General features: G+C 59.4%; 13 protein-coding genes across 13 annotated transcripts; 8 read left to right on the top strand and 5 right to left on the bottom strand.

Annotated features, from left to right (window-relative positions):
- Window positions 1-42: 42 nt before the first annotated feature.
- On the top strand, window positions 43-531 carry SPRG_19954 (hypothetical protein; the record flags this gene model as incomplete). The annotated part of the gene is made up of 2 exons (XM_012345097.1): window positions 43-188; window positions 237-531. 2 exons carry the CDS (start codon window positions 43-45, stop codon window positions 529-531), a joined length of 441 nt encoding a protein of 146 aa, XP_012200487.1.
- Window positions 532-636: 105 nt separating this feature from the next.
- Window positions 637-1,172, bottom strand: SPRG_19953 (hypothetical protein; the record flags this gene model as incomplete). The annotated part of the gene is made up of 3 exons (XM_012345096.1): window positions 637-773; window positions 822-959; window positions 1,010-1,172. The coding sequence occupies 3 exons, from the start codon at window positions 1,170-1,172 to the stop codon at window positions 637-639; spliced, it is 438 nt and encodes a 145-aa protein (XP_012200486.1).
- A 1,223-nt stretch (window positions 1,173-2,395) lies between these two features.
- On the top strand, window positions 2,396-3,937 carry SPRG_19952 (hypothetical protein; the record flags this gene model as incomplete). The annotated part of the gene is made up of 2 exons (XM_012345095.1): window positions 2,396-2,815; window positions 2,864-3,937. 2 exons carry the CDS (start codon window positions 2,396-2,398, stop codon window positions 3,935-3,937), a joined length of 1,494 nt encoding a protein of 497 aa, XP_012200485.1.
- Window positions 3,938-4,308: 371 nt separating this feature from the next.
- SPRG_05695 (small nuclear ribonucleoprotein F) lies at window positions 4,309-4,702 on the bottom strand. Its single transcript, XM_012344984.1, has 2 exons — window positions 4,650-4,702; window positions 4,309-4,603 (listed from the first exon to the last, which is right to left on the bottom strand). The coding sequence occupies exons 1-2, from the start codon at window positions 4,650-4,652 to the stop codon at window positions 4,355-4,357; spliced, it is 252 nt and encodes an 83-aa protein (XP_012200374.1). The 5' UTR covers window positions 4,653-4,702; the 3' UTR covers window positions 4,309-4,354.
- Window positions 4,703-6,523: 1,821 nt separating this feature from the next.
- SPRG_05694 (hypothetical protein) lies at window positions 6,524-8,687 on the top strand (the record flags this gene model as incomplete). Its single annotated transcript, XM_012344983.1, has 7 exons — window positions 6,524-7,375; window positions 7,424-7,485; window positions 7,535-7,712; window positions 7,762-8,000; window positions 8,048-8,254; window positions 8,289-8,635; window positions 8,680-8,687. 7 exons carry the CDS (start codon window positions 6,524-6,526, stop codon window positions 8,685-8,687), a joined length of 1,893 nt encoding a protein of 630 aa, XP_012200373.1.
- SPRG_05693 (hypothetical protein) lies at window positions 8,682-9,302 on the bottom strand. The gene is made up of 3 exons (XM_012344982.1): window positions 9,119-9,302; window positions 8,846-9,071; window positions 8,682-8,793 (listed from the first exon to the last, which is right to left on the bottom strand). Exons 1-3 carry the CDS (start codon window positions 9,234-9,236, stop codon window positions 8,736-8,738), a joined length of 402 nt encoding a protein of 133 aa, XP_012200372.1. The 5' UTR covers window positions 9,237-9,302; the 3' UTR covers window positions 8,682-8,735.
- Window positions 9,303-9,927: 625 nt separating this feature from the next.
- Window positions 9,928-10,777, bottom strand: SPRG_05692 (hypothetical protein; the record flags this gene model as incomplete). The annotated part of the gene is made up of 1 exon (XM_012344981.1): window positions 9,928-10,777. The coding sequence occupies exon 1, from the start codon at window positions 10,720-10,722 to the stop codon at window positions 9,928-9,930; it is 795 nt and encodes a 264-aa protein (XP_012200371.1). The 5' UTR covers window positions 10,723-10,777.
- Window positions 10,778-10,900: 123 nt separating this feature from the next.
- Window positions 10,901-11,419, top strand: SPRG_05691 (hypothetical protein; the record flags this gene model as incomplete). Its single annotated transcript, XM_012344980.1, has 1 exon — window positions 10,901-11,419. The coding sequence occupies one exon, from the start codon at window positions 10,901-10,903 to the stop codon at window positions 11,417-11,419; it is 519 nt and encodes a 172-aa protein (XP_012200370.1).
- A 491-nt stretch (window positions 11,420-11,910) lies between these two features.
- SPRG_05690 (hypothetical protein) lies at window positions 11,911-14,511 on the top strand. The gene is made up of 9 exons (XM_012344979.1): window positions 11,911-12,360; window positions 12,408-12,555; window positions 12,597-12,830; window positions 12,881-13,185; window positions 13,234-13,432; window positions 13,481-13,573; window positions 13,618-13,741; window positions 13,798-14,079; window positions 14,136-14,511. Exons 1-9 carry the CDS (start codon window positions 11,939-11,941, stop codon window positions 14,420-14,422), a joined length of 2,094 nt encoding a protein of 697 aa, XP_012200369.1. The 5' UTR covers window positions 11,911-11,938; the 3' UTR covers window positions 14,423-14,511.
- Window positions 14,512-15,258: 747 nt separating this feature from the next.
- SPRG_05689 (hypothetical protein) lies at window positions 15,259-15,684 on the top strand (the record flags this gene model as incomplete). The annotated part of the gene is made up of 1 exon (XM_012344978.1): window positions 15,259-15,684. One exon carries the CDS (start codon window positions 15,259-15,261, stop codon window positions 15,682-15,684), a length of 426 nt encoding a protein of 141 aa, XP_012200368.1.
- Window positions 15,685-15,713: 29 nt separating this feature from the next.
- SPRG_05688 (hypothetical protein) lies at window positions 15,714-17,543 on the bottom strand. Its single transcript, XM_012344977.1, has 6 exons — window positions 17,087-17,543; window positions 16,889-17,039; window positions 16,445-16,844; window positions 16,257-16,398; window positions 16,113-16,215; window positions 15,714-16,062 (listed from the first exon to the last, which is right to left on the bottom strand). The coding sequence occupies exons 1-6, from the start codon at window positions 17,522-17,524 to the stop codon at window positions 15,983-15,985; spliced, it is 1,314 nt and encodes a 437-aa protein (XP_012200367.1). The 5' UTR covers window positions 17,525-17,543; the 3' UTR covers window positions 15,714-15,982.
- A 1,822-nt stretch (window positions 17,544-19,365) lies between these two features.
- On the top strand, window positions 19,366-21,043 carry SPRG_05687 (hypothetical protein). The gene has a single exon (XM_012344976.1). It carries the CDS (start codon window positions 19,400-19,402, stop codon window positions 20,975-20,977), a length of 1,578 nt encoding a protein of 525 aa, XP_012200366.1. The 5' UTR covers window positions 19,366-19,399; the 3' UTR covers window positions 20,978-21,043.
- Window positions 21,044-21,720: 677 nt separating this feature from the next.
- Window positions 21,721-22,631, top strand: SPRG_05686 (serine/threonine protein kinase; the record flags this gene model as incomplete). The annotated part of the gene is made up of 2 exons (XM_012344975.1): window positions 21,721-22,332; window positions 22,371-22,631. 2 exons carry the CDS (start codon window positions 21,721-21,723, stop codon window positions 22,629-22,631), a joined length of 873 nt encoding a protein of 290 aa, XP_012200365.1.
- Between the last annotated feature and the right edge of the window lie 458 nt (window positions 22,632-23,089).

Here is a 23,089-nt window from a genome sequence, read left to right as displayed (position 1 = left end):
ACCCCTCGTATCCGGACAAGGATTCCACGAACGCAAACTTCGATGCGTGTGGTGGAAAGAATCGGCGCCCGGGTCGGTCCGCGCGAAGGCGACAGCAAGCGGGTCGCCGCGCCCGCACCCGTGGTCATCGAGCGCGAGAAGACATGCCCATGCCTCATCCGCGTCTTCTGCAATGCGACGCACAACCGGTACGGCCATCTATCGCCCATCACGACGCATGCTGCAACTGGACGTAGGGCGGAAGCGTACAATGCCATGCACGAGACGCCTCTTCCGAACGAGCTGCACATCTACACGTGGATGGATGCGACACTGGGCGAAGTCGCTGGCCTCGTGCGTGATGCGAGCGAAGAGGCGCGAAAGCACTCGCGCCTCGCTTTTTCAATTGTGCTGCCCGACCGCCGCGGCAAGTACTTGCTCAAGAAGGCCGGCGTCGTGACCAACCGCAAGTCGTCGCCGGACGAGGACAAGACGCTTGCTAGCTATGGCTTTCAGAATGGCGACTTTCCCGACGTCGCGCTTGTCAATTAACTATTCCAACAACGCGCACGCTTCTATCTGCTCCGCATAGCACTACGCTACAAGGTTCTACTTGCCTATGCAGCAAGAACAACGACTATTGTAATCCTGTCGCGTCTACGGTGGGCTGTCGAGGCCGGCAATCTCCACGACAAGGTCCGCCTCGATCGTTGGGTGCGTCGTCGCTAGCTTTGCGTCTTGAATTCGCTCGCGCGACAGCCTCAGGAGCGTATCTTTCACCGTGCGGCTCGACCCTACAGTAATAGCATCGGTTTGGGATCGTCTCGTATGACGGCGCGTACCGCAGACGACGACGGTGCGGAATTTTGCGTCCTGGTGCTGCGCCTCGGTCAGAAAGGTCAGACACGCATGGACCTTGGTCGCGTCGTCGCGGCCGCAGCGCACGACCGCCAAGTGTGTGATGGCATTGTAGTAGAGCACTATAATGATCGGCGTCGTATCAGACTGGAAACAATAATCCCAGGCGCACCTTGCAGCGCCGCCTGCATCGTGCCAACGCCAAAGTCGCCGTAGTTGCTGCCAATGGCGGCGAGTACGAGCGAGTAGATGTCGCGCGCTGTGAGCGCCGGGCCCTTCTTGCCGCGGCCGAACGTCACTTCGACGATGAAGTACCGGTTCTTGAAGCGTACCATCGTCGCTGCTTTGCCGCCACCAAAGACGAAACCCACGCGAGCGCCGGATAAACATGAGGTACTATGCGGATGCAGGAGGTCCTCCGGCGTCTCGTCGCGGAGCATGGAGGATGGAGGATGGATGTCAATCAACCGGTGATGCAAGGTTTGTAATTTGGATCCAATAGAACGCTTCCGAGCGTCATTTTGCTTCTCGGAGTCCACCGGTGGTCCGTCCTCTGCAGAAGACGCTCGGCCAAAAGATGTGTCGACACGTAATAGAAGCCAACAAGTAAAGGGATCGTGCTACCCAGTGCGTGCCGGCAAAGTGTCAGATTTTATGGTCTGAATGTCGTGGGGTTGATGCGAGCGGCTCGTTTCTTTGTCAACTCTCGAGACGTTGCGGGTCTCGACGCAATCGGAAATTGCGTCAGCTGCTCATCTATCCATCCACCAAGAGACTCGAAGCCGTTGCAAGTCCAAGTCTGCGAAGACAGAGCGGAAGAGAGCGTGGGGCGACAGCCTGTGAAACTCGATGTTCCTTTCCAAAACTGTCCGAGATCTGCGATCGCGGGAGATTCGAGGTTGATCAGAGGCATTCTATGGCACAGACGCTCGCCATGAATCTTGCAGATTCGTCGGTGCCCGCGCGATGGCCCCGAGGCAGGCAGCTGCCGCGCGAATCTCTCGGGGGGCGGCGAAAACCTCTCAGACTAAATACCGAATCTCCCACGCCAGATTCCCATGTGGCCCGTTTCAGGCGTTTTTATGCGTGCGGCTGTCTCTATAGTCAGTGTTTGTATGTGGGAGGAATAAAAATACAGACGCCGTCGCCCGGCGCGGACAGCCGAATCTGGCACGGGTCCAACTGTGGCCACCCTGCTAAATCAAATTTAATAAATTCCATACAAAACGTGGGTACGAATTCTATCCAGTCTTTCAAGCAGAACCGCATTGCGCGAGCGACGGTGCTTCGTCCATCTCTCTCGGGTCCGACGACCAGCAGCTCGATTGCATCCTACCTCGTCGCCGCCTTTGCCGCCCTCGCTGCCAGGTACGCGATACCGGTGACGGCTTGGCGCCATTGCGCGCTGCGACACGCGCCGATCTTGCAAACGAGATGCTCATTGGCCATACGACGTCTCTGTAGGAATCCCAATCGCCCATCGACTTCTGGACCGTGACTGTTCTTCATGCTCATGGCAGCCACGAATTCCTCCTCTTTGGCCAGCGCGCCACCCAACATGAAGCTGCTGGAGCTCGCGGCCATGAAGGCCCACGGCGCGCCCAAGGATATGCGGCCCACCAACCCAAGCGAAAGCGCCGACTCGGGCGTGTCCGACTCGACGCCGGCGCCGGTCGCAACCACCGCCGCGGGTCGCAAGTACGAGCGCCGCACCAAGCGCTTCATTTGGCCCGACGAGCTCCATCGGCTCTTTGTCGCGGCCGTCTTTGACGTGGGTCTCAAGAACGCATCACCGAAAGCCCTCCTTACGCTCATGGGCAACCCCGCGTGCTCGTCCGGCCTCACGACCGGGCATCTCAAGTCGCACCTGCAAAAGTACCGCCTCAACTACGACCGGTCGCGCGTCGAGTTTCTCAAGTACTATGACGAAAGCGTCTCGGAGGCGACCAAGCAGCACAAGCGCAAGGGCAAGCCCGTGGTATATCCTCTCTAGTCTCGTGATAGGAGGCTGATGCGGAGCGTGTAGCAGCAAGGCGCTGTCTCGTCACTCTTTCCCATTTGCCCCACCTCCAAGAAGCGCAAGACGACCGACGAAGTGGTTGAGGACCCGTCGAGCGACGACGAAGACGACGAGAAGGTGGCCAAGGTCGTCGCGACGACGCAAAACATCACGCGACAGCTCGACGTGCAGGCCAAGACGCTGCACATGCAAGCGCAGTTTCAAGAGGAGATTCAGCAGCAGTTGTACGAACAGGCGCTGCTCCAGCGGCAACTCCAGGAGCGCCTCTCCCAAGTCACAATGGCCAAAGGTATCACCGAAAGCGCATTGAACGCGGCGCGGTCGGCGGCCGCGCTCTCGTCCGTGCCGCCCACGTCGTCCGGTCCGGGCCTCGCGTCTGGCCACAGCAACAAGCAGCCGCCACCCGTGGTCTCGAACGGCCACCGGGCGCAAACCAACCAGTTCCAGCACCATCTCACGGCCTTGAGCCAGCTCGGCCCCTCGGCCGTCACCGATCCAAGCAACGGCGGCGGGAGCTCAGACGCCAACGGCTCGATGCAGTGGAACCTTGGGCTGCTACAGCCCACGAGCGCGCCGTACCCGGTTTCGCCCAATGCGCGCATGTCGCTCGAGCAGCAGAACGCGTCGCACCTGCAGATGCAAATGGCCATGCAGCAGCAAATGTACCTGCATCGGCAAATGCTCTTGCGCAAGGTCGAAGTCTCGCAGCAGCAGCAGCCATCGCAGCAGCAGCAGCAGATGATGCAACCGCACACAGACAACAACGCCACCAACAACAGTAGTCATCCCCACCACCACCACAACAACAACAACAACAACGCGGCGTCGACGTCGAGTTGGAACGCGAATGCAAGTGCTGCTCCGGCGTCCCGCCCGACGATCATCGACCATGCGCCGGCCGAGTGGCATCAAGACGACCCGGCTGCCAGCGCCCATAAGGTGGTGCCGTCGCCGTCCATGCACCTCGGCGAAGAGAGCAAGCCGGCGACGCCGTCGGCCGACGTCATGGACCTCTACGGCTGGGACAAGCTCAATTTGGACGTCGATATGAACGACGACCTCTTCAGCTTCCTCAAGTAGCTGTCGAGGCAGTCGGAATTGCGCGTGTGGATGTCAACAGATACTATGTAATAACCAAGAGTGATCGTGGTCGAAGCGAAACAAACGATAAGAAATGAGTGCTTGCACATGAGAAAGGATGCACAGCATGCCGCATGATCCCCGCAGGAATATAAACGAGGTGCATGACCTTTGGTGGTGTGGCCGCACGTAGTGACGGCCCACCCTGACGATCCTTGCTCATGCCACTCTTTAGTGGCATGAGCAAGGATCGTCTTGCCAACAAACCAATGCTATGCTGTGGCCGACCATCCGCCGTGCATGGTTGCATTCGCCCACGAGGCAGCCGATAGCACGCACAAGGCGGGGCAAGGCAGTTTGCAAGATGGTCTTCGTCTTCTTCTTCATGTTGATGCGATTACATAAGGGCGGCTACGGCTAGCCTTGCTTGGCGTCTTCGGGCGCGCCCCGCACATAGAGCACATTGTTGCAGCGGATGAGCACTTCGCCGAGGTGGCCCGTCTTGGCGCCACCGACAAACTCGTCCGTGTTGGCGAGCTGGAGGTTCATGTACGAGTCGACCGAGACCAGGTCGCCCTGGTACTCCATGCCCCACTTGAGCTTGACAACGACGGCCTTGCCCGTGAGGCCGGCGAGGAAGGGCTTCGGGTTGAGGATCAGGCCAGACTACGCAGGCCGCCATCATCACGAGGTTAGCTCGAGTCGTACGCACCATCGATCGATACGCGGGCGGCTGGAAACAATGGGAGCTCCGTCCAATTCCAGACCTCGATAGTACATCATCAATGTTCTTGTAACGAGAGCCAAGAAGATCGCAAGTCGGATTTTTTAGCGGCGCCAAGTTACGCTCAGATCCGAGTCAGGTTGGCTCGTTGGCGCACCATATGAAGCCTGGCGATATACTCGATCGTGTGCTGCTGCATGGTTCAGATCTCAGTACCGCGCTCGACAATATCATGTACCAAGGCGCAGGTCGCTTGCTCTCGATGCGGAGCTTCTCTTCGCATTCGTGTCCGGGGGCTCCATGGATCGCGCCTCATCTTTGCTTTATCTTCATCGTTGCGGCGATGACGGCAAATTTGTTGCCGGGTGCTCCTAGTCTACTGACTGGTACCCGTGCCCCAACTGGACTGCGACGATGCCAAGTTGGCGGCCCAAGAGGCCCTCATGCGTAAGCCAAGCCTGACGGCGGCCACGAACAAAGGTTCGCGTGCCACCACGTTCGGGCGCAGCACGACCCCGACGATTGTCCGCCAGCGTGCGACGACAACTGTCCCGGTGACTGCGCGATCAACGATTCGGTCGACGCTGACGCCCGCCACGACGGCAGGGTGCCCACTGACGGCAAGCAGCCGCAGCGTCGCGAACCGGTGACGAGCGTTGCACCTGCTCCGTCCAGTGCCACCACGGATGTCAAGCCAACCGGCAAGACATCGACGGCCATCTCCGAGGCGATCCTCAAAGAGCTGCGTTCGGAGGTTGCGACTCTCCAAACGCAGATCGTCAACCTCGGCGCCGAGCACGAGAAGACGCTCAAGGTGCAGGCCGCGCAGCACGAGCAAGAAGTCTCTGCTCTCGAATCGGATCTTGTGACAGCGCATCAGACGACAGCGAACGTCGCGCGCCGCCTTTTGGCCGACCATAAGACGGCGCTGGCCGATGCCAGTGCCACCCTCGCCGCCAAGGGCGCCGAGTTCCGAGCCAAGTACGAAGACGCGGTGCGCGGCCGCCGTGTGGTCTGCCCTGCGTGCGGCGACGTTGGTGAAACGAGTCAGTGGACCGTCTTTGATGACTCGCTTATGGAAGACACGGACTTTGACAGCGACATTGAGGTGGGTCTCGGTGAACCACCGGCACCGCCAGACCTGGTCGCGGCCGCAGAGCTCGAGGCAGAACGCAAGGCGTACGAGGCGCTCAAATCGCAAGCCGACGCCGCAGCAGCCCGCGCCGCATCGAACGAGCTGCGCCTCGAGAACAAGATTTTGAAGCTCATGGCGACCATCAGCAATCTCTCGGCCGATGTCAACGCGCTCTCGTCGGACAAGTCGGCGCTCGCAGAGACCAAGACAACGCTCCAGGAGGAGACGACGAGCCTCGCATTGCGCGCAGCCGCTTTGGAAGCGGCGCTGCAGACACAGGAGACACAAGCCAAAACTGACAAGAAGGCGCTCGAGACGCGGGCGATCACGGCCGAAGCCGCCCAAGAAGCCAACGCGACAACGAACCGTGAGCTGGAAACGACCATCGAAGGGCTCTCGACAAGCGCGCTCTACCGACGCACCCAAGAGCTCATGAAAGAAGTCCGGGACCTGGAGGCTCAGCTGCACCGCCTTGGGCACTAGCGACGACTAACTCATCATAATACTACGATGTGATTTGCATATATGAAAGTAAATTGCACTTGGACGCAATGGAACGATCCTTTTTCACACAGAATATAAAACAATATCTATCTATCTATCTATCTATCTATCTATCTATCTATCCGATTCCAGTAGGGCTGTGGCGGTGACGGGTTGCGATCTTTCGGGCGTCCGGATATAAACTTGAAGCCGTTTATATCCGGACTTCGAGACTGGATCAAAGATGCATGCTGGCTTCAGCCCGTCGGCCGTCGAGGCGCTGCGCGCCGCTGTCGCCGAGCCCGACGTCTTCTCGCCGGACGAGTACGTGCGGTCGCTGCGCCGGAACCACGGCGACGTGACCAAGGCCGCGATGCAGCTCAAGGCCAAGGCGAAATGGCTGGCAGAGCACCAGCTCGGGAACCTCAGCCTCGCCAAGCCGTCGCTCCAGCGCGAGGCCAAGAAAGACTACCTCCACGTGCTGCACGATGCCCACGACAAGTGCAAGTGCCCGATCGTGCTCTTCAACCCGTCGCGCTTTAAACCCACGTCCGAGAGCGACAAGCTCGTGGCCGGCAACGAGCTCGCGAAGGACCATGGCGGGCACGCCGAGGCGACCAGCACGTTGGAGGACGCCCGTCGGTACATTGTGTACATTGTGAGCCTTGCGATCGAGCTCATGGAAGACGAACATGCCCCTGGCATCGTGTACCTCGTGGATCTCGAGCACGCGTCGTCGGCCATGGTCTCGGATGCGAGCTCGGTGCACCTCCAGCTATTGCAGATGCTCAAGGAGTACTTCCCCGAGACGATCCAGTTTGTGTTTGTGCTGCACATGGCGGCGAATAGCCTCCTCATGCGCGGTGCGACGTCGCTCTTGCTCAAAGGGCTCGGCGCACCTGAGGCGACGGCCGCCAAGGTGCACTTTCTCGCGGACCTGCGCGAGCTCCAGCACTACATTGACGCGCCGAGTCTGCCAAACAAGTACGGTGGCCAGTACCGGCTCTCGACGCCGGCGCAGTGGATGTCGGTGCAGGCCGAGCTCGAAGACGTCGATCTGGACACGGTCGAGCAGGAAGAAGCCAAGACGTACATGGTACTAGATCGAAGACGTCTCTATCCCTCGCCTCATGACTGCCAATAGACCAAGCAAGCGCGCGAACTCAACGGTATGCAATATGCTGCGTGCTCGGTCACCGACGTCGTGTACTAATATCTTCATTGATGTTGTCGTTCGCTCATGGGTCGGCGGCAGGGAGATGAACTCGACTGTGCTCCGGGGCACGCTCTATCGCAACAAGAGCGGCCTCAGCTGGGTCAAGATGTACGCGGTGCTCCGCCCGGACGCGCTCCTCCTCTACGAAGACATGAAGGGCAAGATGCCGATGGTCATCATCCCGATCAACGACGAGATTCAAGCCATGACGGCGCAGGTACATGTTCGAGCATGGACTGGAACGACCGCGACCTCGTCGATGGTAGTTTGCCGACGCACCCCGGGGCACGTTTGGCTTCAAGATTGATGTGGTTGGGATCCCGGGTGGCCACCTCTTGTGTGCAAGCAGCGAGAAGGAGCGCAGCAATTGGCTCCAGGACATCCAGATGGGCATCCAGACCTTCGAGGAGCAGCACGCACACGAAGTGTACGAAGAAGAGCGCAAGATCGAGATGGACAAGGCGTTTGAGAAGCTCAACATGATTGACCTCTCGACGGATCTCCCGTAGGCTTTTCGTAGAGTCGACGGCGTACTATGTTGCGTGTGATTAGACCCGTCGCGACGCCGGCCAGCCCCGCGGCGCCGACGCCCCTCAAGATGACCGACCCGACCGCACTCCTCGAGGCGCTGCTGCCCAACCCCGGCAACGTCCACGCCGCCGGTATGCTCAAGCCGATGAGCCATCCGCCATACCCGGGGCTTCCAGGCCAGGCCCAACCTGGCCCGGCGCTCCAAGGTTTCGCGCAGCCGCCTCGCGGGTATGCACCTCAACCCGGTTATGGTGCTACTCAGCCCGGGTATGGCGCTCCTCAGCCCGGGTATGGCGCTCCTCAGCCCGGGTATGGCGCTCCTCAGCCTGGCTATGGAGCTCCTCAGCCTGGCTATGGAGCTCAGTCCGGGTATGGTGCTCCTCAGCCCGGGTATGCCGCTATGCAACCTACTCCTCAGCCAACTCAGCCCGGGTATGGCCCACAGCAGCCTGGATATGGACCACCGCAGCCTGGATATGGCGCCCCTCAACCTGGATATGGCGCCCCTCAGCCTGGCTATGGAGCTCCCCAACCGGGATATGGCCTTGGACCACCGGTCCCACCGTATCCGGGGCATGGTCCGCGGCAAGTTCCGCCGCAGCAAGCGCCGTACGGTGCGCAGGGCTACAGTCAACAGCAGCAGCCCTACCGAGGGTTTTAACGCTACGAGCAATCCCACGTGTATTGAGACGAGAGCCATCGAACATGCTTATTCCGCCTGAAGGGCCGCCTTGGCCGCTTCGTCGCGGCCGCCCATGTACTCCCAGCTACACAGCAGAGCGAGATCCATGAGTTTCCGTTGAGAAAAAGTCAACGTACTGGGCCTTGCGGTAGAGCTGCGTCAGCCCCGTGCCGGCCATGAAGAGGTTGACACTAAAGAGGTTCCAGTTCTTGGGCGTAATGACGAGCGAGTAGCGCGACCAGATGACGCCGGTCAAGGTCACAGCGAATTGCTGCGGCGTCGAGAGCAAGTCCGGGTTCTTCTTCATGTCGGCGACGTTGGCGAGCGAGATGCACCACTTGAACGCCGGCGCCCAAAAGTGAACTGCACGGCACGGTAAGACGCGGCGAGAGGCGATAAGAAGTACGTACTCGTAAAGGGGCCCGCGGGGTGCTCGAGGAACGAGACGACCTTGGGGTTCTTCGCGACGAAGTCCTGCGCGAGCACGGCTTGCTTGAGGCGGGGCACGACGCTCGGAAGGAAGGACATGGTACTTTTGGTAAATGGCTCCGTCGTCGTCACCAGGGAAAATCCCAGCCCGTGCTTCGACTTCGATGCCGTCGAATAAAACGATGGGGATCGGCGCCATTCGGCCAGTCTTTTTATTCCTTGCACCTAACCAACTTCGAACTTCGAGGACCGCAGGAGAAACACGACCAAGCGGCACAGAACGAGCGCGCCGCAGCAGAGCGCTGGCGCGTCGCCGGCGCGCGTCTTGGCGTTGCGTACCCGCGCACAGCGTTCGCAGCACTTGTACGATGGCCTCATAGCAGCGGTGCCCGGCGAAACGCCGGCTACGACGGCGAGGACCACGGAAACCTCGAAGCTTCGTCGCATATGATGCTACGTACTACACCATGGTCGGTCGAGTTCTGTTCGCCATGTGTGCTATAAGCCTGCGATGCTTGGGGGCTTTAAACTCCATCGAGCCAGCGGGATGCTCCAGACAACAACAACAAACATCAGTTCTTCTTTGGGGGCCGCACGATGGTCCACGCCAGGTGCGCGATGTCGCAGGTGGCCGTTGTCGCTATAGAAATGGCTCAACACTTGTCTTCAACAGCTTCAACGTCCTGCGGAATTCCGATAGCGCTGGGTGCCAAGCGAGTTGTACTCACCACTGCCAATGACAGGAAGCTCGCATGTATATATATGGGTCCGTCCATACAGGTCATGTTGTTTATGGCGAGTTGGGAAACTTGGTCTTGCCAGGGTACACTTGATCGACGAATTCGTGCACGTCACTGGCGGCCTTGGCCCGTTCCACTTCGCCCGCTTGCTTCTCCGCGAGGGCTTCCATCGCGCGGCGGTGCGAGACTTCGTGCGAGTCGCTTTGCTGACGCTGCATACGGGTGACTATCATCGCCTCTTCTTCCTCGAGCTTCTCAAAGGCAGCTTGCTCTTGCTTGTGCTTGAGCTCCAATGCTGCTCGGGCGCGCGCGTGGCGACCAAGTGCATACTCTTTTTGGAACGCGTGCTTCTCCGAGAGGTGCACCTTGTCGCGCTGGTGCTGTGACTGCATGCATTGCTCGTCGTACTCTTTGCGGTCGTCCAGCTGGTCCTGCGCCGGCGAATGCTTCTGTAGCTGCTCCGTGTCTTCGGCCGCGTGGGCTTCGAGGAGCTGTTGCTGCTCGTGGGCGTGGCGCGTGCGGAGCGACTCGAGCTCGTCGCTGTGCTTGATCTGGAGCGCGCGCCAGTCGTTGTCGTCGAAACGCAACGTCTCTTTGGTGCGTTCTTCTTGCTCGAGCGCGAGCGCCGCGTCCTCGCCTTGCTGCACTTGGTCGAGCAGCGACTGCTTCTTCTGGTGGTACGACTCGAGGTGGTCCAGGGCCTCCTGCTGCCGAATGAGGAGCTTCGACTTCTTGCCGTCTTGGGCCGAGTCGAGCGCCTTGGTCTCTCGTCCGTGGGACTCGCTGAGCGCGTCGAGAACGCACTGCTTCCGAACTTTCTCTAGCGCGGCGCTGGTCTCGCTCATGGGACTTTTTGGTTCGGCTCAAACTGTCAACTGCCACGTGCCCGAATCGGAACCATGAATCGGAACGCTACCGACGAGACACGGCGGCAGCCGGGTCCCAAGAGAAGCGTCGTGGTCTGTGTAGGTTCTTCGTTTTCTTACTTTCGTTTTCTCGGTCTTGGAGCGAGCGGATTCGACTATGAGTAGTGACGCGAGTGGTGGTACCGTGGCAGCATGCCACACCGGCGACGCTGCAACGACGACGGCACTCTTGTTGCCTCATGCCTCTGACACCGACGCACCGTTGCTTCACCAAGTGCATGCCGACGAGATCTCGGCGCTCACGGCCCGCCACGCCCATGAAGAACGGGCGCTCACGCAGCTGCATGCGATCGAAGACACGACGTACCAGGCCGTGCTAAAAGAAGCCGCGAACGTCGACACGCACGTGGCTGATACGGCGTGCCCGGCCTACTATGTGGCGCTGCACCTCAAGCACAAGCGAGAGCAGAGTGCGCTGCGCAAGGTCCAGCTGGCCGAGTCGGTGCTCTTTTGCCATGCCCAGCGCGACCAGTACGACGCCTTCGTGCGCCGGCAGGAGCGCGCGCGGGCGGCGCTCGCGGCCAAGCAGCGCCACGAGATTGAGTGCGCCATGCACGACGCGGACGATCCGACCTTTGTCGAGCTCCTGTACCGCGATCTGCGCCGCGATACCTAGGTACCTGGTCGTAACACATCCCAGCACCAAATTGCCCTTTGCAACACGACGTTATAACACCTCTTTTTTGGATGCCGCCACCAGATAGCCACCAACGCACAGCACTATCCTTTGACAAGCTAGCGACACCAGCCAGCCGCGTCGAGGCGGCCGTGTACAAGGCCATGCCGTGCGCGGCGTCGGTCGCCACCGACGGCGGTGTTCCGACCGGAGGCGTTCGTGGGACAGTCGGCCACTCGGTGTCCCGCAAGTTCAACCATCTGCCAAGTGCAAAGTGTATATTACTATTCGTTTTTCTGTGCTCTGTACAGTGTTGTTGTATATACAATTGAGATTTGCAATAAAACACTTGTGTTTGCGGTGGCACGGGTGTTTTATTTGAGGCATTGGGATGACATACAAAATGCAAGATACAATTAAAAACGATATTTTATGCGCTTGGACCTGGGGCTATCTGACGTCACTCACGGACGCCCCCAGCGCTTCATTTTGCCTTTTGCCAATAAGCTTGCGCCTAAGATGCTGCGCTTGTCTCGTTCCCGCATCTTCGCCCGCCACGCGTCGTCGTTCGCACGCAGCGATGGCACGCCCATGTTCTCCAAGATCCTCATCGCCAACCGCGGCGAGATCGCCTGCCGCGTCCAGCGCTCGGCCAAGAAGCTCGGTGTGCGCACGGTCGCTGTCTACTCGGACGCAGACGCGAACGCGCAGCACGTCAAGATGGCCGACGAAGCCTACCGCCTCGGACCCCCGCCGGCCGCCGAGAGCTACCTCCTCTTTGACGAGATTCTCCGCATTGCCAAGGCGTCCGGCGCGCAGGCCATCCACCCGGGCTACGGCTTCCTCTCGGAGAACGCTGCCTTTGCACGTGCATGCGCGGCCGCCAACGTCGAGTTTATCGGCCCGCCGGTGCCTGCCATTGAGGCCATGGGCTCCAAGAGGTAGATCGCATGTCTCGAAATGGCGTTGACTTATACTCTCTGTCTAGTGCGTCCAAGGACATTATGATCCAGGCCGGCGTGCCCGTCACGCCTGGCTACCACGGCGACGACCAGAGCTACGAGCGTATTCGCGACGAAGCGGCCAAGATTGGGTACCCGGTGTTGCTCAAGGCCGTGCTTGGTGGCGGCGGCAAGGTACTATCGCCAAAGGTATCTATCTATCTCACGCTGGGTAGGGCATGCGCATTGTCGATTCGGAAGCTGAGCTCGAGGAGGCCATGGACGCGTGCAAGCGCGAGGCCAAGGCGTCGTTTGCGAGCACGGACATTCTCGTCGAGAAGTACCTGCGCCGCCCGCGCCACGTCGAGCTGCAGATCTTTGGCGACAAGCACGGCAACGTCGTGCACCTCTTTGAGCGCGACTGCTCGGTCCAGCGCCGGCACCAGAAGGTCCTCGAGGAGGCACCTGCGGTACGCGATTCTTGTGCGTGCAGGGCGAGTGGACAATGTTGTCGTCGTAGCCCAACATGAGCGAGGCGCTGCGCAAGAAGATGGGCGATGCCGCCGTCGCGGCGGCCAAGGCCGTCGGCTATGTCGGCGCCGGCACGGTCGAGTTTCTCCTCGACGAAGACGAGTCGTTCTACTTTATGGAGATGAACACGCGTCTCCAGGTCGAGCACCCCGTGACCGAGTTTATCACGCAGCAGGACCTCGTCGAGATGCAGCTCAAGGTCGCGGCCGGCCAGAAGCTGCCGGTGGCCCAAGAAGACCTCAAGATCCACGGCCATGCCATCGAAGCGCGCATTTACGCGGAAAACCCGTACAAGTACGATATCATGATCCACGTGGCGTGGAAAGCTCATTTTTTCGCTAGCAACTTTTTGCCGGGCAGCGGCAAGCTCCACCACCTGCGCCTCCCGCCTCTCTCGGACTCGGTGCGCGTCGACACGGGTATCGTCCAAGGCGATGCGGTCTCGATCTTCTACGACCCGATGATTGCCAAGCTCGTCGTGCACGGCAAGGACCGCCAGGACGCGCTCGACGGCCTCGTCCGCGCCCTCAAGCAGTACCAGGTGCGACGTGGTATATGGGGTCGACCGCGGCAAGCATTGCCCGTTTAGATTGTCGGTCTCCCGACCAACATTGAATTCGTCGCGCGCACGGCCGCCCACCCCGAGTTTGTCAAGGGCGGTGTTGACACGAGCTTCCTCAACGTACATCATCTCTGCAAGAAAATACCAGTCTCATCGCCGCGTAGAAATACGGCGACGATGTGCTGGCGCCGTACCCGTCGCTGCCGCCGCATGCGCCCGTGCTCGGCGCGATCGCGCTCCTCCTGCAGCAACAGCAGGCCAAGGCGGCGTTCGAACCCACGACGGCCGGTAGATTTCTGATTGGATTCTTATTTTTCTGATTTTTCTGATGTTTGATGCACTAGATCCGTCGTCGCCGTGGTCGAGCCTGAAGAACTACCGGTCGCTCGAGACGCTGCATCGGACGTTCTCGCTCCAGCACGACGCGCACCCGATGAACTTTGATGTCGCGTGCCTCGCCGACAATGTGTTTGACGTGGTCGTTGACGGCGCGCCGGCGCAGCGCGTCTCGGGGTCGATTGACGCGAGCGGCGATTTCAACCTCGTCATCGACACGCACGCTTACACGGGCACGGCGGTCGTGTACAAGAACGACTTGCACTTGTTTTGCAACGACGGCTCGCTCCGTACGATTCTCATTTTCTTATTGTTGCGCGCAAGGCTCACGCAAGGGATGTACTAGGATACGACTACAAGCTCACGATCCCCGAGGCGTCGTTTGACGGCGAAGGCGCGGGTGCGGGCGGCGCGTCGTCGCTCGTGACGCCGATGCCCGGCAAGATCATCAAGGTCATGGCCAAGGCGGGCGACGTCATCAAGGAGGACCAGCCGCTCTTGATCATGGAAGCGATGAAGATGGAGCACGTCATTCGCGCGCCGCGGGACGGCGTCGTGGGCGAAATCAACTGCGACGTCGGCGATTTTGTCACGGACGGGCACGTGCTCGTCGAGCTCGCCAAGGACGAGTAAGCTCCTGGCCCTTTCCTGTACAACAACACGACCTTTCGTCGATGCCACCAACCACGGCGCTGAATAGAGCTACTTGCGTTCCGAATACCGGTTGAATTCTTTCCGTTGTTGACACTGACCTCGCTGGACGAAGCTCGACCGACGACGGGTTCTACGTCGCGTGAGGTGATCAGCGGGACGACGACACTCGACGCCATGTTGGATCGGCCTCCTTCTACGCCCAGGAAGAGCCAGCAGCAAGCATCCTACTCGATCGTCTTCCAATCCACCTGATCTTGACGTCGCTGGCTTGGTCACAACGCGACCACCGACGCAGGCGCTCCGAGCGCATCCAAGGCGACGTTTCTCCATGTGCGCCACGAGCAACCAAGCAAGCGAGCGCTCTTCCCAACGTCACCCTACTCGAGTCAACAGCCGTCATGTCATGGTTGCTTGACACACCTCGCCCATGACGAAGCGGCCACCTACGACGGCGCAACTCACGGCGCGGTAACGGCGACGGTGCGTCGCCGCTGCGGTCGTGCGAAGACACGGGTGCACCTGTACTGTGGCGGTCTGTGTCAAGTGCGTGGTAATGCTGCTACTTGCAGCCTTCGTCGGCCTTGGCGCCACCGTCTTACCTGCCACTTCTGCGTCAGTGCAAAGTCACGAGCCAATCACCAGCCAAGTGCACTTTCAACCGCGTCGTTGATTGGCTGCTACGAACGGCCCGACGACAAATGCGTCAACTTGACCCGACCACCGCCGTGCAATTGCCGACGGACGGACGCGCATTACGCTCACTTCTTAGTAGAACCAACGCCTGTGCTTAGATTTGGAATACTACCCTCTCCACCATGAAGACCGAGAGCTGCGACTTTAAGGGCTGCCACCGCCCCATCGACGCGGCCAGTGGCGCCAAGCGCACCTGCGCCGTGCACAAGTACCGCCGCCACTGCGCGATCCCGCTCTGCACCAACCAAGTGTACGCTCGGAAGCTCTGCGCCCGCCATGGTGGCAAGCGCACGTGCAAGGTCGATCGGTGCTGTGCGCCGACGACCGGCCGCGGCGGCTTTTGCTCGGTTCATGGCCCAGCCCGGCATCGATCGAAGCATACACTTCGGTCGTCCTCGGCCGTGAGCGCCGATAGCACGAGCGACGAGAGCGACGACGCGCGCTGGTCCCCTTTAGCGTTCCGAGCAGACCCGGACCCATCGCTGGTCGAGGTCTCGGCCGACATTCTCAGCCTGATCCTCGAGCTCGACAGTACGCCAGCGCGGTGACAAGAGGCTTTTTTCGATGCAAAAGACTTTGTATTTCCCATTATTTAATCCAAGGCTGCAATACATGTGGTGCGCAGAAGTTACGACGTCGCCCAGGCCGGCTTGGTCATGTGTGCGCCGCGGCCCACACCAGCAGTCGGCGGCGCAAACGCCACCGGTGGCGGCGACGACGGCCCCTCGAGCGGAGCGTACTCGTCGCCGTAAAACGTGTCCATCAAATGGGCGGCCAGTCGTCCGTTCTCGCCGTCATCGTGGTCCTGGATGTTCTCGAGGCCATCGATACCGCCGGCCTCTTCGATCACGTACACGCTGCGGGGGACTGGGTCAGCACGTGCTGCAGAAAGGTCAAGGCATTCCCAACCACGCTCACGTCAGCCACTAGCATCGACCATGAGATGATGAAGATGGACGGCGGGATGTAGTACTACCTGACAAAAGACCAACGTAAGCTTCGAGGACGTGGTTGAAGGCAAGGACACGGTCCAGGTCGGCCAATGAGGCGCGGCCAATAGCTGCCAGCGCAAAGCTCGCCTACGTACACCATGACGCGATGGACTCGACGAGCGTCGCACCTCCTTGCGCACGTCGTAAGTGCCGCTGAGAAAGGCGTGCACGAGCGGCGACAGAAGCTCGTACTGGAGTAGAAGGCGCACGTTCGCTTCGCTCTGCCCAGCAATGGTGGCGAGCACATACGCCGCCTCGGCCACCACGTGCCTATTCGATCGGTCGATTGAGGCCTGCACACGAGACGCCAACGTACGAGTCGGTGGACGTTTGAAGCACGCGCCGCAGAAAGTAGAGGAACCGGGGCTCGGCGAGCAGTGCGTGCGTGTGCGGAAGCTGCCAGCTGTCGGCGTGGTGGTCGGCGGCGACGCACACAATGTTGCCACAGACGCGCAGAAGCGGCGTGAGCACGAGCTCGTCCGTCGTCTCAAAGTACGCGACGACGCCCGAGGCGAGGCCATGCTCGAGGAGCCACTGCAGCGCCTTGTCTTCTTTGGCAGTGACGAAGCTCAGCACCCACAGCAGCTCCTGCGTCACTTGCATGTTGTCGCGCGACTGGAGGAGCTCGAGGAGGATCGGGCCAATGTCGTGGTCAAAGAACGCCTTCGCGGGCGTCTGCGTGCCCCGCGCCATGTTGGAGAGCGCCCAAAGACACACTACGGGGCCGAGTGAGAGGGACCAAGGCGGCGCGTGCAACGACCTTTCACCATCTCGTGGTCGTGCGGACCGTGGCGCAGGTGCTGCACGAGAGGTGCGATCGCGCCGTGGCGAATCAAGTGCAACCGAAACTCTTCGCAGTCGGCCGCAATGTTGCCGAGCGTCCACGCTGCATGCTCGGCCAGCTCGGCGTTCTACATCAATGTGTCATTATGATGTGGTCGTCATAGCGAGTACGCACCGCGAGAAAGTTGAGAAGCGTGGGCACTGCCGGCAAGACGCACTTGGTGTGTTCATAGAGGCCCGACGTGATGTGCGTGAGGCACCATAGGACTTGGATGAGCTCGACGGTCGTCGACGCCGACCGCTCGAGCAGCTGCAACAGAATGGGAATCACGCCCGACTCGGCAACCTTGTCCATCCGCTCGGCGTTGAAAACCGATAGCGCTGTCTTGAGGCCTTGCAGCGCCGAAAGGACGCGGCCCTCGTCCTCGGACGCGAGCTCGAGGAGCAGCGACTGAAACTCGAGGTCGTTGACGTCGTCCATGTCGTGGCTGGGCAGGCGGCGACGCTTGTTCAGCGCCGACTGCTTGGACTTGCGCACCGAGTCGGCGTGGGCTGCGCGGCCGCGCGTGCCCTTCTTGAGCGTTCCCTTAGCCTTGATCGACTCGCGCTGCATCTTGAAGCTGGGTGTTTTGTGCGATGGAAATAGCGTTGAGGAAATGGACTAAAAACACGCCGTTTTTGCCTTGCTGCATAGACGATGCGCCACACAAGGGTCGTTTATGCAGCGCGCGGGTCGTACGCGACAGGCCTCTGTGCTGTGCGCGACAGGGTAGCATTTCGTATTACCGAGTGCAATGCATAGCGCGCGCAACACCTCGTACAAGTCGGAGCTTAGCTGCGTGCAATTAGTTCGCCGGGTCCATTGCCGTTACCTTTCAAAGTTCGTATTGTGCCAGGATACAGTTACAGAGGTTCACAAACCTCTTATATCGTATAATCAATATATTGAAAGCAAGAGGTTCTCCTCCGGAATGACGGTCTGGGAATGCAGCACATGGCGCCGTCTGATTCAAAACCAGGTGTAGACAGGCCACTGGATTCGCTGCTTTGAATCTCATCGAGAGCTTGACGACGTTGGCGTGCGTACATCCGAGCTGGCGCTTCGGAACACGTAGCCTTCGAACGTGGCTTCGGCTAAACGAACCTGCTCGAGATATCATTACTAAAATGCATGCTAGCCGGAGTCGCATGTGCAACGCGATCAGTCCGTCTCTCGTCGGTCGCGAGGGGTCGCATGCGCGATGTGCCAGCAGCCTATCACATTGCGGCAATGTATTTGACACCGCGGTGCAGGCTTTGGAAAATGCGGCGGATTTACCATCGCAGATTCGCCCCATCCATGCTCGCTGTCGCCATGATGTCGGACGCTTGAGGCTATCATCCTGGCTATCATCATACCACATCCTGTCTATTGGAGGTCGATCGTGCAAGCAGATTCGAGCCTGATCGAGCTGTCTGATGAGTACAGATGGATGACGTGGGTGCTCGCGATAGTGCAGCCGATCCCATGCAACGTCGTGTTGTGCGCGCGGTTGAAGCAAAGACGTCGACTCAGGCGACGCCAAAACTCAGACGCGAGCGACCTTATTGCAGTGCAAAAGAACTTATTGGGTTGCCGCTCTGACGTCTGAGTTGCTGCTGGTTCGTGCCCCGCGACTCGATCCCAGCGGTCCAGGTGGCGCGACTTCGTGCATCTGAGAGCGCCCTTCCCATGCACAACGGCAGCACGGAATCGGTATCAGAGCTGACATCGTTGTCGGCTTCGGAACGCGTGTATCCAGCAGCGACGCGTGTGCGAAGCGCATTTATGTACATCGCTCGGGGTTACAGCTCTCAAAACCGACATTCTTCTTCGTCGAGTCAGCCCCGTCGCTCCAACGAAGGAAACGGCTTGCCCACGCAGTCACGCGATCGGGCGCCAAGCGATTGCGGCCGAAACGGCTTGGCGGCACCGCACTGCTGGACGAATGCAATGGCTCGATATCCAGCGACTCGAGCGCTAAATGTCTAGCTCTATCCGCAGTAGTAGCAGCGTCGCGTCGCGAGTGGGCACCATTTCTACCGCGACCGCACGTGCGTCGGCCTCAACTCATTGCACACGTGTTACTTCGGCGCAAACCGGTTGAATATTCTTGTGCAGTTGGGCATGCTCCATTTTGGCCAATCAAAGGGCTCCATGTCACCCAGCTGGTCGTAAAAAAGCCGACTTTTCTAGATCGTGTCCAATCGGAAACACGGAATCTTTTGAACCCAACGGCTCGTTTTATTCGCGTCTCTCTTGGTCTTTGTATGCAATCCAATAAAATACACAACCCATTGCCGAGATCAGCATGCCCATCTGGATCTCCGCCGTGCATTGGCGTGTATTTTTATTGTCCACATACAAATGCCAAGAGAGTGGGCAAGGTTTTGGCATTGTATTGCCTTTCAGTGTCGCTTCGAAATCTGCGGTCAATTTCGAATTTGAGTGCAAAGCCCGAGACCGTCCATGTCGACGATCAAGACGCATCCCCCGACGCTCCAAGCGGCCAAGAAGCAAGCAGATCTGATCCGCGTCAAGGAAGAGTTTGTCTCGCCCAAGATGACCTTGGCGGCCATGCCGTCGCCGGCCAAGCTCAAGATCCCCGCGCCGGTCGTGCGCAAGGACAAGCGCAAGGCCATGGTGCAGTCGCCGCTCGGCAGCGACTGCAGCTCGACGTCGTCGACGAGCTCGAAGAAACGCAAGAACACGAACGACGGCCTCTTCGACAACGACATGGGCAGCGCCGAAGAAAAGATCAAGGAGATGGAGCGCCAGCTTTTGAGCCTCGACCCCGATTCGAAGGAGGCCAAGAAGAAGCGCCGCCTGATTCGCAACCGCATGTCGGCGCAGCTGCACCGCGAGCGCAAGAAGGCGTACGTGGTGCAACTCGAAGAGCAACTCCAGGCCAAGGACGATGAGATGTCCAAGATGAAGGCGCAGCTTGAGGCGCTCCTCGCCGAGAACAAACGCTTGAAGCAAGATGATGTCATCAAGATTGAGAAAGTCGACAACGTCGTCGTTGCGCCGGTCCCCAAGGCGGCGGCTGTCACTGCCTTTGCCGAGCCCATTGCGCCGGTGCAAGCCGATATTATCTCGGACGCCGAGTCGTTTATCTACGAAATGGACTCGGAGCCCGAGCACTGGGACTCGTCGATCTTGAACGACTTGGACATTAGCTCGGAGGACCTCATGTTTGCCGAGCCTGTGGCCGCGCCGGTGCCTGCTCGCCCGACCAAGACGGTCGAGCACGATTCGTTTGCGGCCAAGAAGAACGTGGCCATGATGATGGCGATTGTCTTTTCGATGACGTTCTTCGGCGGCATGATGTCGATCTTTGACTCGTTCACGACGGGCAGCGCCACGAACGGCTTTTGCTCGTACTTCAAGTCGTACACGCCCAAGCTCCTCTCGGAGATGAGCGTCAAGTCGCGCGTGCTCTCGGACTTGGACGGCACGACGTGGATGGACTTTCCCGAGCTTGACGAGCCCGCCCAGAAGAGCGACAAGTCGTCGAACGAGCAGCAGTACGCTGGCGGCATTCCGTTTGACGATCTCTTGGACACGGACTTCTCGCTCACGTTTGCGATGCCCCTCGGCGACGAGGATGAAGAGGAAGACGACGACATGGGGCTCTCGCCGTCGAGCGAGTCGGGCGACCACACGTCGTCGGAAGAGGAGTCGGACGATTCGGAAGCCGCCTTTACGATGGTGTCGAAGACCAAGGACGTGTCGTACGCCAACCTCACGCGCCTTTGGTGCGAGAAGCGCCACGTGCTCTGCACGCTCGCGACGCAGGGCGACGCGACGCTGCGCCGCGCCGTCGTCGACATGAGCCACGTCAACGACACGGTCAGCATGGAGTCTTCGTTTGCGGACGTGCTGGCGTCGTTTACGATGGGCGACGACGACCCCAAGGTGCTCGGCTCGTCGGAGAAGCAAGTGCTCAGCTTTCTGTATCCGATGGGTGTCTTCTCCAAGGAGATGACGGACGCATCGGCTGTCCTTGACCCGATGCCCTTCATGGAAGTTGCCTGTCATATTTAGAGCGTGCCATTTTGCCTAGTTGTTAGACCCCATTTATTATTATCAATACGTCATGTATACCTACCATTCTATACCCTTATCTCATCATCTGCCTCTCTTGGCTTGCCTCCGCATGCAGGAAGAAGCAACACATGCAGGAAGGAGCAGCATGAGCCTGAAGCTCGTCCTGCCAGCGCGAAAAAAGGCCTGCGTTACACACCCTGGCGAGTGAGTCCTAGTTTTAATTGTTTGAGGCTCTGACATTCCGAATGTCAGAGACTCGGACGTACACTATATACATAATTCTAGGTGAACACTATATACATATGATCATGTAAATACTGTACGTTAAGTCGAATGCGATCGAGGATTGCCAAGTGGATCGCAGTAGAATGCATACGAGCGCTTGCCACCCTTTGACGCTCCAGCGGTGATTCGACCGACGAGCAGTCATTTGACGAGTCATGGCCGTTTGTGGGACTCTCGCTCGCAAGGTCGTAATAGCCATCTCACGGCTTGAAGTCGATAGTCGATCTTCGATCATCGTCTTCGTCGCCCGTGCATTCTCGCCTCTCTTCTTCGCGAGCAACAGTATGTCCAACGACCATCCCCACCACGAGAGCTTCGCTGCCGTTGATTCTATCGATGGCGCTGTCCAGGATGATCCTACGCGCAGCGACACACCATGTCCACCTTAAAGCCCATCACTCGCGACCAGCATTCCTCTTTGTTTGGCTCACGCGCCTTTCTTCAGATTTTTTTTCATGACATTGCACATGGAGCACACGCAGTATACGGTCGAGCGCGAGCTCGCCAACGCCATCTTTGGCAAGATCCTCCTCTGCTACGACCGCCGAGCCAAGCGCCGCGTCGTCGTCAAGCGTGTCCAAGTGGCTGCGGCCAACGCGCGTCGGTCCTGGGACGCACAGCGCGCCGTGACTGAACACTTTGCTTTCGAGAAGCGGGTGCACCTCGAGCTCTCGCGCGGCCACGAACACCTTGTGGCACTCCACGAAACCTTTACTGTCGGCGGCTTCGACCACTTGGTCATGGAGTACTGCCCACGCGGCGATCTCTTCTTGCGCGTGCAGAAATCGCACCGGTTGCCGCCGAAGGAGGCGCACCTGTTCTTTGGCCAAATTGCGCGCGCCGTCGCCTACATGCACGCGCGCGGCTACGCACACGGCGACCTCTCGCTCGAAAACGTCTTCCTCGATGCACACGGGCAGTGCAAGCTCGGCGACTTTGGCCTCGCGGCACTCCTGCATGAGCCGCGCGTCGCGACCGCCGGCAAGTACTTCTATATGGCACCAGAGATGTTTGCGACTCAAGGGTATAACCCCGAGAAGGCCGACGTGTGGGCGCTCGGTATCATGGTCTTCGTCATGCTCACGGGGTCGCCACTTTTCAAAAGGCGACGACCACTGACGGTGTCTACCGCTTCTACGTGCACGCGCAGTGTCTGGAGCGCATTCTTGACGGCTGGAACGTCGCCGACGTTTTCGCACCGGACCTCCTCGACCTCCTCTCGCAAATGCTCTCGGTGGACCCGGCGCGGCGCCCGACCATGGCCGCGGTCGTGGCGCACCCTTACGTCGCGACAGCGGCGAGTTCACAGCGCTTTCCGCATGTCCGCCGGCTCTTTGCGAGTCTCTTTCGCCGGCGTGGCGCCTAAACGCCATGGCGATCCGAGAATCGGCGGCTGTTGACGGCCTCGACGCGCGAGAGTGTCGATGTCCTCGACATGAAACACATTATTGAACACATTATTGTATACATACACTTATCGTCTGTCGCAGTTGGTATTACATTACTATTGTACCGGTAAGAATGACGCGCATGCACAGAGGTGACGTCGATGCAGGGGCGACTCGTGACGCACAAGGTAAAAAGCCGACACGCCTCTGGCGACGTGGCAGCGCGAGGGCAGTACTCTTCAACAAGTGGGCGGCGACCTGTCTATAAGGACGCGGGGACGAAGACGACGGTATCTTTTGTATTAGGTCATCGTCGCTCTTGACCTTCTCTACGCTACGTGACCGGCTTGGAACGCGGCTCGTCCAGCCGCTGCTGCAAATCTGTTCAAGCTCGAGTTACGTACGGTACTTTTCGCAAAATTTCGTGTTACAGGCG

The sequence above is a fragment of the Saprolegnia parasitica genome (assembly GCF_000151545.1).
Source record: "Saprolegnia parasitica CBS 223.65 unplaced genomic scaffold supercont2.21, whole genome shotgun sequence".
Taxonomy (NCBI): domain Eukaryota; phylum Oomycota; class Saprolegniomycetes; order Saprolegniales; family Saprolegniaceae; genus Saprolegnia; species Saprolegnia parasitica.
Note: the sequence above shows the minus strand (reverse complement) of the source record. Positions and strands in the feature narration are given on the sequence as shown.